We start from the raw sequence: 14,099 nt of genomic DNA on the forward strand, positions 1-14,099 counted from the left end.
CTGTTCAAACTGTCAAATGCTAGTATAGCTTGCACTATACACACTGTGAAATTGTTTTCTTTCTTCTTAGTTACTTAGAGCAACCTCTTGTGTCTCTACCTTTTAGAAATGCTTTGTATCTTTCAAAGGACACAGCATCAAGACAATTCACAGTAGAATTTTTATATTTAATTCAAGAGTTGCACATGATGTTTTCAAAAGCCATATTGGCTCCAAGGCCTCACGGTAACCACTCCTTTTTAGTCAAGCAAACAAAAGCATCTAATATACTGTTCAGTCAGTCCTCAAAACAGCCCAAATCACCTCTGAATGAAACCTAAAACAACAAATCCTTACTTTTCTCTTTCTACTCAAGGAAACATGAAGTTAATAAAAAAAGTTTTCCTTCTAATCTTGTATATTAGATTTAAAATGAAGTAGGTCATGAGATTTGATTCCTCTGGTTTCTGTATTCACTTAGACGATTATATACCTTGTCATTTGAATCCAAACTTGAGGCTTAAATCAATAAGGTAGCAATTTTAGTTTAAGGAACGCTGGATGTAAGATTTCCTCCTTTACTAGTTCTGGCCAGCAATTTACCTAAAAAGTTACATGACCTTATGAATTTTAAGTGGAAGCAACTTTGTGATTCAGTGCACATGCCTTTGAAGTTAGACTTTCTGGCTGCTATGTACTTACTGGCTGCTGTATGATTTAGGGAAAGTTTCTTGATATCTCTGTGCTTTAATTTCCTTATTTCTAGAATGGGGCTGTTAATAATATTAACTCTCTAATAGGATTATTGTACGCATTAAATGAGACAGTTCATGTGAATTCTTTAAAAGATGATGGACTCTCTGCTTCATCCCCTCCACATGCAGGTACACATACACATGCATTAGACTTAGGATAACAGCCCATTTTCAGAAGAGACCTACCTATTTAAATTAAAATTTTTATTTGAGAAGCCAGGGTGAGATTTTCAATTAAATGGTGTACTGATCAACTATTTACTGGACTCTTATGGCCCTCCAACATTCATCTTCACTTTCCTTTACTTCCTTTTCATTATATGCCCCTTTATGTGGTGTGCCTTCTCTTCGACACCTGTCGTTCTCTATCACTTAAGTCCCAATTCAAGCTATATATCTCCCACGAAACCTCTGACATCCACCACCCCTGTCTTCCATAGTGTTTATCATATGTACCATGTCACCAAGCATTTAATTCTTGTTACATGTTAAGCATGACCAAGAATCCATAATTATATGCCTAATATAATCACTGATAATATTAGCTTACTTGTATTTAGGATTTACTATGTACAAGGCACAGTGCTGAGTCCTTTATGTGAATTATTTCATTTTATCCCCATGAGGCAGGAACTACTACTAATATACTACTTTATAAATTAGGAAACCAAGGCAAGGAGAAGTTGAATAAGTTGCTCAAGATCATATAACCAGGAAATGATAGAACCAGGGTATAAACCTTGGTGGTCTGCCTCGTTGCAAAAAGGATTTGAAGTTGTGATAGAGATTTCTCAGTTGATACATTGATTAAAAGGTTTATGCTCAGAAAATACTTTAACTACCTTTATGATTATAATTTCTGAGGGTTGAGCCAAAATAGGTTTCCTGCCTTAATAAAGTACAGCTTGATAAAAATAATTGAATACTTAATTATCAAGCATTTTTATGGCCTCAAGGTCACCTTAAGGCAGCCAAAAATGTTTAATGAATGAATCAATTAAATATTAATGAATTAATGGATTACCAATTCTTAATATTTGTGGTATATATAGACACAAAAGGTATAGAAGATTTTGCTAAATATGTATTGACATCTGAACATTCCTTTAAAACTGTGTATCTATGTGGGAATCAAAAATCAAAGACCCTGATTTGAGTTCACTGTATTTTTATGATTGTTTCTTTAGGGAGTAGCAGGGGAAGGCTCCTTGAGAGTTCCAATTACCATTTTTTTCCTTTAGTAGGATTAAGATGATATTGATGATAAATATAGATTTGGTCCTTCCCTGAGATGGAAAGATGAATTAAATAAACTCTGAAAGACCCATGACTGAGATTTTGGACAATAATTTGACTCTTCTGCTGTTTAAATTTTATCCCTAAGAATATATTAAATGCCCTTCATTTGGTAATTTCAGCTTTCCAGTTATCCAGAATGACTGGATTCATTTAGTTGAATATGACTAATGATTAATATTTGCATACTTGTTTGTGCATGTGTGTGTGTGTGTGTTTTAATTAAATCAGAAAGTGCCAATTGAACCTTTTGGGGAAAAAATGGTCCTCATTTTTAAAATGTAATTCTTAAGAAATCTTCCCAATCAGAAAAAATCACTTTCAAGCAATTGCTTCAAGTAGCTGCTACCTGATTGCTCCATATTATAGCTGATACTTAAAGAATGGCTGGATTTTTTTGCATTCTAATCAGCTTTGAATACTCATTAGTATTGCTGCTGTTTCCTGCAGCTTTGACTTTAGTTACACTCTGATTCAATGCATTGTGACTCTTACTAACTAATTGGGCTGCATTGAATATGTAGGTGACGAGGCTGGGCTAAGAGCTACCTAAAAGCTCCTTGAACAGTAAGAACAGAACAGAGAACAAATAACCTTTGGATTTTTTTCTTAACACGCAAAACAAGGAAAGCTATCTTATGCATTGTGCCTATAAGAACTAATTACCATAGAAATTACAAACCTATCAAATGCCTTGACCTCATATCCTTTTAGCCAAAAAGCACCTACCATGTGCACAGCCCTGTGCTTGGAGGATGAGACTTAATATGAATGTGAATGATGACCTCAGTTTCATGTGTTAATCATATGTACTGATTTGGGGTTTAGAAAATGTGATCACCATATATTACATGCACATATAAATTGATATGAGAAAACAAGTTTAGACATCACACTAACTGAATCAGAATAGCTAAAACAAATAGAACAAGCTAGAACTATCAGATCTTAAAGAATGTTTTAAAGCTATGGTAATTAAAACAAAGTGGTACTGGTGGAGGAGTAGACAGATCAGTACAACCAAATAAAAGCTCTGTAACACACCCAGTACAAATAAAAATTTAGTAGATTATAAAACCAGCATCAAAAATCAGTAGAGAAAAGAAGCACTGTGAAATAAATGGTGCTGAAACAACTACTAAGAAAAAAACCTTAGGTTTTCAATTTCTAGCATATTCTAAAAGAATAAGATAAAAACACTCCAGCTGATTAATGTTAAAGGTGGGAAAACCTCAAACACAATTAGAAGAAAGTATAGGTGACAGATTCAAGACAAGAAAGGACTTCTTAGAAATAAAAGCAAGGAAAGAAACCATAATAGGAAAAAAATGATAAATAAGACCTCATAAAAATTTCAAAATTCTCTATGTTGTTCAGCTAAGTTTATAGGCCATCCAACATCTAGATATCAGAATCTGTTCTGTCTGATATGATAGCTACTAATCACATGTGCTTATTTCAATTTAACTTAAATGACATTTAAAAACCTGTTTCTTGGGGCACCTAGGTGGCTCAGTCAGTTAAGCATCCAACTCTTGGTTTCAGCTCAGGTCATGATCCCAGGGTTGTGAGATCAAGCCCCATGCCTGGCTCTGTGCTCAGTAGGGAGTCTGCTTGAGGACTCTCTCTCTCCCTCTCCCTCTGCCCCTCCTCCCCATACTCGCTCACTCTCTCTCTAAAGTAAATAAATATATCTTCAAAATTCTGTTTGTCAGCTGTACTAGGCAATTCTCAAGGGCTCAATAGCCACATGAGCCTAGTGACTACTATATTAGCACAGATCTAGAACATTCCCATCATCGGGAAGAAATTTTATTGGATAGTGCTAATCTAAATGTTTGACCCAAATGTGTACCTTTCAGCGAGACATTTCATATTGAGTATACCCAATTTTCCACTTATTCATTACTACTTTGTGCCAAGTATTGTGCTTGGTATTAGAAAGAAAATGACAAGACAAGTTTCTGCCTTCATGGAACTTATGGTCTGGGAAGGGAGACAGATAATAAATAAGAAACGACACAAATAACTACCTATTTACAACTGTAAAGAGTACTATAAAATTTTTAGAGTGCTATAAAAATGTATAAGGGGACCTAACCAAGTCTACATGGTAAGGGAGGCCTCACCTAAGTCAGGAGCAGAATGTTCCAGGCCAAGGAAACAGTATTTACAAATGCCCTTTGGTGGACATGTACTACGCTCTTCTAGGAAGTGAAAGGAAAATCATTGTGGCTGGAATATGAGCCAAGAAGAGATTGGTAGGAGATGAGAATATGAAGGCGGGCATTAGCCAGATCATACACAATAGTGTGAAGTTCATATGATCTTCAGTTATCAAACAAAAATTACATTTTATTCACTCTAGTTATAGAGGAAGGCAAGTGGTTTCTGATGCTGTGAAACGATTATCAAGGAGGTTTAAAAGATGTGGAAAAGGAATGTTTACTCTAACGGCCCTTTTCCCCCTGATCTTTTAAGTATTTGTCATATGTTTTCCAAGCTTCTCTTACACAAACTCTTCCAGTGGTCTATATTCATATTCATTGGTAAAATCAATAAGTTAATTGCCTAAAAGAGTATGATCTTCCAGGAATCATTCTTCATAACAAGTCACCATTCATTAAGAACAATAGCTATTTGCAAGGCTATTTTATGATATAGTGTTTCTAGATCTAGAAATCAGCACCATGGGTGAATTATGAACACATAAGCTCATGGATCAATAAGCCTTGTGTTTTGAATGTCACCAGCATGCTGCAGTGTTTAATAAATAGGAAAATGAAATAGAAGGAGCAATGAATTGGTAACGTTTGCTCTGTTTAAGGGCCATACACTCTCTCCACGTTCACTTTTAAGGTTCAGCTTGGACAAAAGACTAACATCAGAAATAGTCCTAATTATTATCCTCTGACCATTACCCCCCCCTCATTTCCAAACAACTCATTTATTAAAGGATCATCATTACTTAGTTATGAGAGCTTAAACTACCAAGTGATGCCAGATACAAAATCTCCCAGGTACAAAATTGGAAAATCTACACGCTGTAACCCACCTAGGCACTCTGTGACTACATCTGTCACATTATCTATCAACTAAGGGTAGTCATACTTGACATCTGCCGACTTTGCCGTGGTGAAAATGAATGAGCTAGTGTTTGAAATATAGTCATTTAAGCTGTTAATAAAAGTGTGGTATCAATGAAGTATCTATTTATAACTTGGGTTTTTTGATGCATTAGTTGAACGTTTATTAATCTCTAGATAAATTTACAGATGTCACAGAAATAGGACTTTCAGGACATCCATTTATTCATTCTGTACATTTTCATCAAATGCTTACTTTGAGCCCAGTGCTGTTCTAGTGAAGAAATAGCCATGAATAAAAAAGACTTAAGTCCTTGCTTCTGTGGAGCTTACACTGTCATCGTGAGAGGCAGACAATAAACCAAAAGTTGAAAAGAAATGGTATGGTAGAAGATGGTCAGTGTGATGGAGAAATTTTTTTTATAAATTTATTTTTTATTGGTGTTCAATTTGCCAACATATAGAATAACACCCAGAAATTTTTTTTTAAAAAAAGCAGGCAAAAAGATAGGACCGTGGAACAAGGGTGCAGTTTTAAATAAGGTGATCAGAGAAAGCCTCACTAAGAAGGTGGTGTTTGGATCTAAAGGAAGTGAGGCGGTGAGCCATCTTGATATTGGAGTAAAGAACATTCCAGGCATAGGAATAATGGGGAAAGGGGTTATGGGATAATAGGAGGTAAGATCAGAGAGGTGAGAGAGAGAGACTGTGGGGAGGTTAAGTCATTGTCAGGACATGCGCTTCTACTCGGAGTGATTTGAGAAGCCATTAATGGCAGGTGGGGACCGGAGGACAGGAACATTAGTGGCATCTAAACAATTTACTCTCCTGACCCAGACAAAGTCAATTGTATGAGGTGATAGCAATAACAATGATTGGAGCAGGTCAAATCCTCAGTGCACTTGAGCCTCTCCCATTTTCTTCTTACTAATACAGAAAAATGCTGGGGTGAAAGTCAGCCTGGATAAATGAAAAATCAAGTGAATTATAGACTACTTCCCAAAAAATATAGTCCTGTTACCTTCAATGCAAGTAACAGCAACAATTAAGCTACCAGGAATGTCTAATAGGGGGCCTGCTTTAGTGATAATTTGAGTGATTTATAATTAGTCCATTTTTATGGGTTTCTAAAATGCCTGAGAAGATTTTGTTTAACTGAGTCATTGGAATGATCAGTCCTTCAATTTCTTTTTCACTATTAATTTGCTTGGCAGACTCTCTATTCTATAGATGCTGAAAAGGTTAAGCTTCTGTCTAAATGATAACAAATTGTGAATTTGTGAAATTCAATGAATAAAGATTTACTGTAACATTAGTGTCTATTTAGAGCTACACAGGATCCTACCTATCTGACAACCTAACCGAACAGGGTTCACAAAATGAACACATTGAACTGAATATGCTACACAGAAGTTAATTGCCCTCTGGCCAGTGATAAGTCACCGTCAATAGAAGTGGCTCTGAACATTTTTAGCTGGCACTGCACACCATTGGCATCTACCCTTAGGACTCAATCCCTAGACTCTTTGCAGTCTGTACAGTGTAGAGCTTGGTTAATGGCAAACTTTTTATGATTATTATACCATGTGATCCTTACAACAGCTCTGTGGGGTAGGCATTTTTGTAATCCCCATCTTGTAGGTAAGGACGTTGAGAATCCAAGAGATGAAATGATTTGTCCAGGATCGTTTAGATTGTAAGTGGCAAAGTAAGATGAGAATTGTAGTCTGGTTCTTTGACCTTAACCACTCTGTGTGTTCTAAATACCTATAGTAGTCAGGTACTTGAAAGTATTACAGCCTAGGTCATTCTAGTAATACCACTTAGATGATGCTGCTGAACATGTGATTTGTAGTCAGAACGCAGGATGTGATATGATTCTCATATTTCTTCCAACTGTGCAGCCACATTTGGCCTCCCCTCCTTCATGTGTAAATGAAAATGAGAATGTCTACCTAAGAGGGTTGTTGTAGTAGAGATTAGTTGAAATCATAGATATGGAAGTGCCTCCTGCCATACCTGCCATATTAACTGATTATACATGTTTCCGAACCCTTTGGGATACCCTATCATGAACTAGCTGTCCATTTCTTTCAAGGTGGTAATATGGATATTGTCCCTAAAAGTATATACATTTACAAATTCATTTTAATATTAGAAGAATATGGGTTTTCCCTATATCATTCACATTCCCTGTCCAATCATTCTTTCATCCAAGGGCCTACATCTAATAAGTAGAAGTTTAATAGTAAATTACTTGCTCAGATACAAAAGAAACCAGTGACCTTGATCTTTATCAGCCCCAGTTGAACCTACCTACTGGCATAGTCCCTAACTGGTTGGCAAAGCCGGGATCAGCGAATGCCGCATTTAGTCCTTCAAGATAATTTAACCTCCTTCTTTTTTGCTGGCTTTTATTTTTATTCTCTTAAAAAATGAACAGGCCCTAAAAGTAAAATCAGTTAACATTTGATATGTTCATATCTGATACTCTGAGCCTGGCTGTCAGGAGGGTGCCACAGCTTCCACTTCAGAGTAATAAAAGAACCAGTAATAGTCCAAAAAAAAAAGAAAGAAAGAAACCCACACATGCAGTGTGACTGTCATTTGCACTTCTTTGTAACAGTCTAGACATACTGTATGGAGTGTTATTCAATGTGATAATTGGTAAGTAGATCTTTGCCCACGTATTGGGCTTACCTACGAATTATAATTTGGGCGTTGCATACCATTATTGGCGTGCCTGCCTGCAGCCTTTCTAGATTCAACAGAAGTCTCTGTTCTCTCAGAAAACAGAGGTCTTAAGAGGGTCAACCTTATATAATAGGCAATTATTAAATATGAATAATTATCATGGAATTTATAGCACATAACTGGTTGAGAATGTGAGTCCCAGTTTTGAATTGGTTCTGTGTTTGGCTTTAGAGTTCAGTTTTTAAGATCATTTGGCATTTCTATTTATTTGAAATCTGTTTCTTTTCAAAACTAAGTTCGAATTGTGTGGCTGACAGGTTGAAGCCCGTGAATGCCAGATCTGATTATTACTAGTGCATTTGTTACCAATTGAAAGGTAAAGGTGACTGCCCATTTGAAAAGCAGTTTTTCATTGTTCAGTGTATTATGCACCAATTCCAGACATCAGAGAACCTTTTTAATCAGCCTGATATTTTTGCCAGCTTTTCAGAGCATCCAGATGTTTAATTAGCAGAGTAAAGAGATAATGTGCTAATAGGAGACTGACAGCAACATACTGGAGAGAGGTGGCGGCAGCATCTAAAATCTATAGAAAATCTGTTAATATGATTTACTGAATGAGGGGAGAAAGGAGAGCAGAAGTGGCCTTCTTACTGGAATGAATCCACACTTAAAAGTTAGTCATCAGTGAAAAAGAAATATGTCTACAGAGAAGTAGAAATCGGGGCAGAAATGCACTGAACAATGAGGGGAAGGCAAGAAAACAGCAAACTGCATTTTAAATCAAAGTAGTGTCTATGGTACAGGGAATTTGAAAGGACCTCATGTGGGGAAAAATATTTCCCGGGTGCCCTAGGGCTACTGTTGAAAAACGTCTACTCCCTTGGTGTTCCTGGCTTGCATTGCCCCCAGCTGTAGTATGCCCCTTCCAGCACGGAAGGGAGAGGGAGCAAGCAAAGGAGCCGCGTGAAACCAATGCCAGTAACTTTCATCATCAGCCTTCAGGAGATGGTGATCCATTTGAACCTCCCTATTCCACTGCCAGCCAAGAAGATTAGCATCTTTAGATTTACCCTTGTTAAGCATTTAAATTAGAGCCACTTGTCTGCTCTAAGAACCTTGGAAAGATTTTAATTTATTTTATTTATTTATTTATTTATTATTTAGCTTATTGGGTTGGAATGGAGTGTCTATATGCCTCAATCACTCCAGCCCCTCCTCTCTGCATGTAGTCTCCTATAACACTTACTGCACTTTTAACTAGGGTAAGAGCCAGCTGTGTATACACCTATTTCTCCTGCTAAGCTCTGAGCTCCTGAAAACAGGAAAAGGGTCTTTTAATCTCTTTACTTCCCCAATCACCTAACACAGTGTTTTGCATCTACTAGATCCTCAACATAACCCCTCCTCCTGTAACCCCTGTGCCCCTCATCAGTTCCTCCACCAAAGAATGAACCATTTATGTGATTTTTTTTTATTGGTACAACTGTAGATTCAGCAGTCTAAACAGTAAAGGCCTAGAACATGAAAGAGAGCAGTTCATCACATTCATATGCCGGAGATGATTTAGTATTTTCATCAAATAGTCGCACAAGTAAGCTCTAGTTGCTTCTACAAATTCCAAAAAGAAAAAAATATGTTCTGAAACATTAGTGTGCTTCAGCATAATCCAGAATCACCCAGATTAAGTATGCATAATCCTGGACTCAAAGAAATTCTGATTTAATAGGTGGGGCTCAAGAATATGCATATTTAATAAGTTCCCTCAGATAATCGACTGCACATTTGATATGCCCTGCTCCAGACACTTTTTCACTGTGACAATACCAACCTCTGTTTTGAGAATCACCCTACACAAGAATATTAGGAGATGTCTTAAAAAATACAAATTCAGGTTGGCAAGCATTTGTTAATTGTGTGCTCATAAATGCACATAGTGTGAGAAATTCAAAAAAAAATTAGAAGAATCATTGCTATCCTGGACGGAGAAGAAAACTTCTAAAGAGAGTGATACCTCATGGAATACTCTGTCCAGATGTAAACAATGTGGCACAGATCATAAACGCTCGAGAATTCAGGGAAGAAAGATTTGTGAGCAAAATAGTTTGTGCCATCTAAACTTAGAGTAAGGGCAGCCCCGGTGGCGCAGCGGTTTAGCGCCACCTGCAGCCCACAGTGTGATGCTGGGGACCCAGGATCGAGTCCTACGTCAGGTTCCCTGCATGGAGCCTGCTTCTCCCTCTGCCTGTGTCTCTGCCTCTCTCTGTTTGTCTCTCATGAATAAATAAATAAAATCTTTTTAAAAAATAAATAAATTCAGTAAGTTTTCATGAGAAACATGTGAATTTAATAGATTCTAAACTCAAAACAGGGATGGTTACCTTTGACTGTAGTCTAGATTTTTTTCACCATTTGTGCATGTTTTAAACAATGTTGTTTCTCTTGAAGCTAAATTTCCAATAAAAATTTTTTTCAGATGGTTTGACCGACTGTGTGGACCCTGATTGTTGTCAACAAAGCAACTGTTATGTAAGTCCTCTCTGTCAGGGCTCACCAGATCCTCTTGACCTCATTCAGCAAAGCCAACCCCCCTTCTCTCAGCATACTTCGAGACTCTTTTATGATCGAATCAAATTCCTCATTGGCAAGGACAGCACTCACGTCATTCCTCCAGAGATCTCATTTGACAGCAGGTATACATGTATTTTTTTATTCCTTAATAAACAGTAGTCATGTTTTTCCTTAACTGTGAAAGAAAGATGTTTTCAAAATATCAGGCTACTTTCTTTTCTTTTCTTTTTTAGGCTACTTTCCATTCCACACAGTACATGTTGATTTCTTTTTTAGGCTTCTCTGGAATGCCCAAGACCTTACTGATTAGTTAACAGAGACAAGGCGTTTCTAGAGATTCTTTATCATGAAGGATGAATGTGTGTGTGTGTGTGTCTGTGTGTGTGTGTGTTTGTATACAGTTGACCCTTGAACAACAGGTTTGAATTGCATAGATCCACTTATATGCAGATTTTTTGCAGTACAGTACTGTAAATGTATTTTCCTTATGATTTTCTTGATAACATTTTTTTCTCTAGCTCACTTTACTATAAGAATATAGTATACAATACCTACACAAAATATGCATTAATCAACTGTTAATGTTATCAGTAAGTCTTATGGTCAACGGAGGAATCAAAAGTTATATATGGATTTCCAGCTGCATTGGGGGTTGGCACCCCTAACCCCTGTGTTGTTCAAGAGTCAACCGTGTACACACACACACACACACACACACACTCACAATGTGTATTATTTATAGTAAAGTATAGGTGGCGCTTTAAATGACAAAAACAGAATGCAGGTATGATTTGTGGATTTATTATTTAGCTTCTGGATTGATCCCTTGAAAGCGCTTGAATTTCAAAAGCTAAATTTCAAGTTTTATTCCATGATGTAAAACGTTTCTATATGAAAGAGTTGGGTGAATTTGACATCTTAATGTGAAATGCAAGGCTTGTGAAAATCTATCTTCTAGGAAAGCTCAAATGCATGAATTGTCTACTAAAGACCTGAGACCAAAGGCCAAGCCCATAGGTAGAGAAATTTTTTAAATTACCTTACTCATTTGAAGTGTAATCACATGAATTTGCTCATTGTTATTCTCTGCTTCATCTTCAGCAATGATATATTTTACTAATTAGCACTAGACATAAATAAGTCACTGAAGTCAACATTTCTGGTCTCTTAAAAATGTCCTCCTTTGTTCATTCAATAAGCAGATGTTTCACTACCTTCTAGGCTTTTACAAATGGGAATTCAAAAAAGCATGCAAAATATTTGTCCAGGAGCCCCTGTCTATATCCCACACAGTTTGTTGCATCCTGGTGGGTGTTATCAGTCCCCCAGAGATAACTCAGTCAAGAGTTTATATTAATATGAGTAACAATCTAAGAAAATGACAACCCCACCTGGACCTATACAAAGTAGAAAAAGAAAAAACCCAGATGGGCGTGGAAATTTAAAACATTCAGCATCCTCTCCATGGATTGTAGACAAGAACTGATATTGAAACGTCAAATTTTTCTCAGTGTTTTTTATTATTGTTCAGTTGTGACCTTTCAGGGGTCTGATGGAACCCAAAACCCAAACACCAGCACATCACGAGAAAGGCCTGTTCTGCCAGGGGATCTAGTCAGGGTTTGAGTTCGCCCAAGAGACTCCGTCACCCCCATTCTGAAGAGTTTCACTCAGCTCAGTAACAACCCCGGAGTAACTTTCGGATGGACTGCAGTCAAAGCCATTATTTAGCTGGTGGAGATTGTACCACAGAGAAACAAAAGGAACCAAAGGCAGCCGTTACCCTCATTCTCCTATTGAAGCGGGAGAAAAGTGGTCACTCTGCAGCTTTCTCCGTGCTCTGGGAAAAGTGAGTCCAAATGTCCAAATCAGAAAAAAGAAGCAAGCAGAAGAAATACAACCTCCATGACACGGAGGTATGTTCAATGACTCGCTGACCTCAAGGAAAGGGAGAAGGTCATGACCTCAGGGAGGCAAGGAGACAAGTCGTTGTGACCCAGAGCAGGACGCGGGACGACGAACTTGGCAAAGCCGAGAGAGGCTCACAGCCCTGAGGTCAGAGCCCGGCTCCAGCAGTGCTCGCCGGGGCCGGCAGAGTGAACAAGCTGATCACACTCATGGTAGCTCATGCCCTTCTCCTTCTCCTGGTTTGAGTGCGTTGTCCTTATTCTTTTTTTTTTTAAGATTTTATTTATTTATTCATGAGGGACCCAGAGAGAGAGAGAGAGAGGCAGAGACACAGGCAGAGGGAGAAGCAGGCTTCCTGCGGGGAGCCCGACGTGGGACTCGATCCCAGGACCCTGGGATCACAGCCTGAGCCAAAGGCAGACGCTCAACCACCGAGCCACCCAGGCATCCCATGTCCTCATCCTTTTGTAAAACGCTCCAAGTTACCATTTGGCTCTGCAAGTCACATTTGAATTCAGAACGACAGGTCCCCCTTCAGCCTGGGGGCTCAGCTATTAGAGACCTATGGCATCTGTCAGAAAAGGTGGAGGCCTTTTCCAAGGGATATAGTTGAGGACAAGCAATCTAACTATACTTCCTCTAGAAGATCAGCACACGCAGTGTCACTCTGGGTCTCTCTGGGTAAAATAAATCCGACTCCAATCGCATATATAAATAATAATCATTACTGGCTCTTACATGTAAATAGGACCTCTTCATTTGCAAAGTCCTCACACATGCCTAATTTCATTTTGTCCTCACCGTATCCCTATGAAGTACGGAGGTATTAGCACGTTTTACATATGAGGAAACAGGTTCAGAGAGACAAATGACTTGCCCAGCATCATTTAGCCACCAAGTTTGCAGCGAAGCAACTCTTGTAACCTTTCTGTTACAGTACAGCTGAGCCATTTCAACTCGTCCGTAAATAAACCTGGTGACTTGGACCTAATTTCTGCTTGAGAAGTTGCATCTGGGTCAACACAAGGAAAAAACCAAGTGATGTTTAAAAATCCAGTTCCATTTCATACATCTCAATGGCATTATTTGCAAACTTCAAACCAGTGCTAATTAACTTCCTGTTGGTAGGAGAACACCACTGAATGGCTGGCAAAATGGGCCCTTCGCTATACGTGAATTGCTCTTGAGCATTTATTCTGTGTCAGGCCTCATAGTAAGCTTTTATATGTGCTATCTCATTTAATCCTTACCAAAACTCTGCATGATAGACACTGATTTTATGCCTATGTTCCAGGTGAGGAAACCAGAACTGAGGTGTCAAGTAATGACTTGCCCAAGGTCACAACCCACGAGTGTCAGAATCAGGATTTGAACCCAAGCAGGCTGGCACTGAGAGCCTGACCTCTAAACCACTATGCTGAGCCACTTTGGCAATTTAGAAGACTGGGCTAGCTAACCCTGAAAAGACTTACGACCCTTATACATCCCTGGCTGAAGAGTTCTACTCTTCAGACAGATCTAGAACATTTCTGTGCCAAAATCATGTGAACCAGTCTGCTTTTTTGCTTTTGTCACATAACTGAGAGAGAACTGGATAAGCAGATGAAGAAAACATTGTCAAGGGGCTCATTTGCCTACTGGCAAGATGTAGCCCCCCAGATGACTCACTGCTGGGTGTTGCCACCATCAGGAGCCTTTGGAGCTAAAGACAGTGGCATGCAGGTGACTAATTGTTGCAAGGACACACAAAGGTTAAATATCTGTTCATCTTTGTGCATCCAAGTGAGACTAGCTTTTGTTGTCTCAGGTT

General features: G+C 38.3%; 1 protein-coding gene across 3 annotated transcripts in view; it reads left to right on the forward strand.

Moving 5' to 3' along the window:
- Positions 1-14,099, forward strand: part of TENM1 (teneurin transmembrane protein 1) — a 794,498-nt gene that overhangs the window by 617,564 nt on the left and 162,835 nt on the right. For all 3 annotated transcript variants that reach the window (XM_077888554.1, XM_077888556.1, XM_077888557.1), the window contains one exon: positions 10,287-10,503. In XM_077888554.1, the coding sequence (XP_077744680.1) occupies positions 10,287-10,503 (217 nt within the window). The remainder of the gene's footprint in view (positions 1-10,286; positions 10,504-14,099) is intronic.

Source organism: Canis aureus, chromosome X (genome assembly GCF_053574225.1).
Source record: "Canis aureus isolate CA01 chromosome X, VMU_Caureus_v.1.0, whole genome shotgun sequence".
In the NCBI taxonomy this organism is placed as follows: Eukaryota; Metazoa; Chordata; class Mammalia; order Carnivora; family Canidae; genus Canis; species Canis aureus.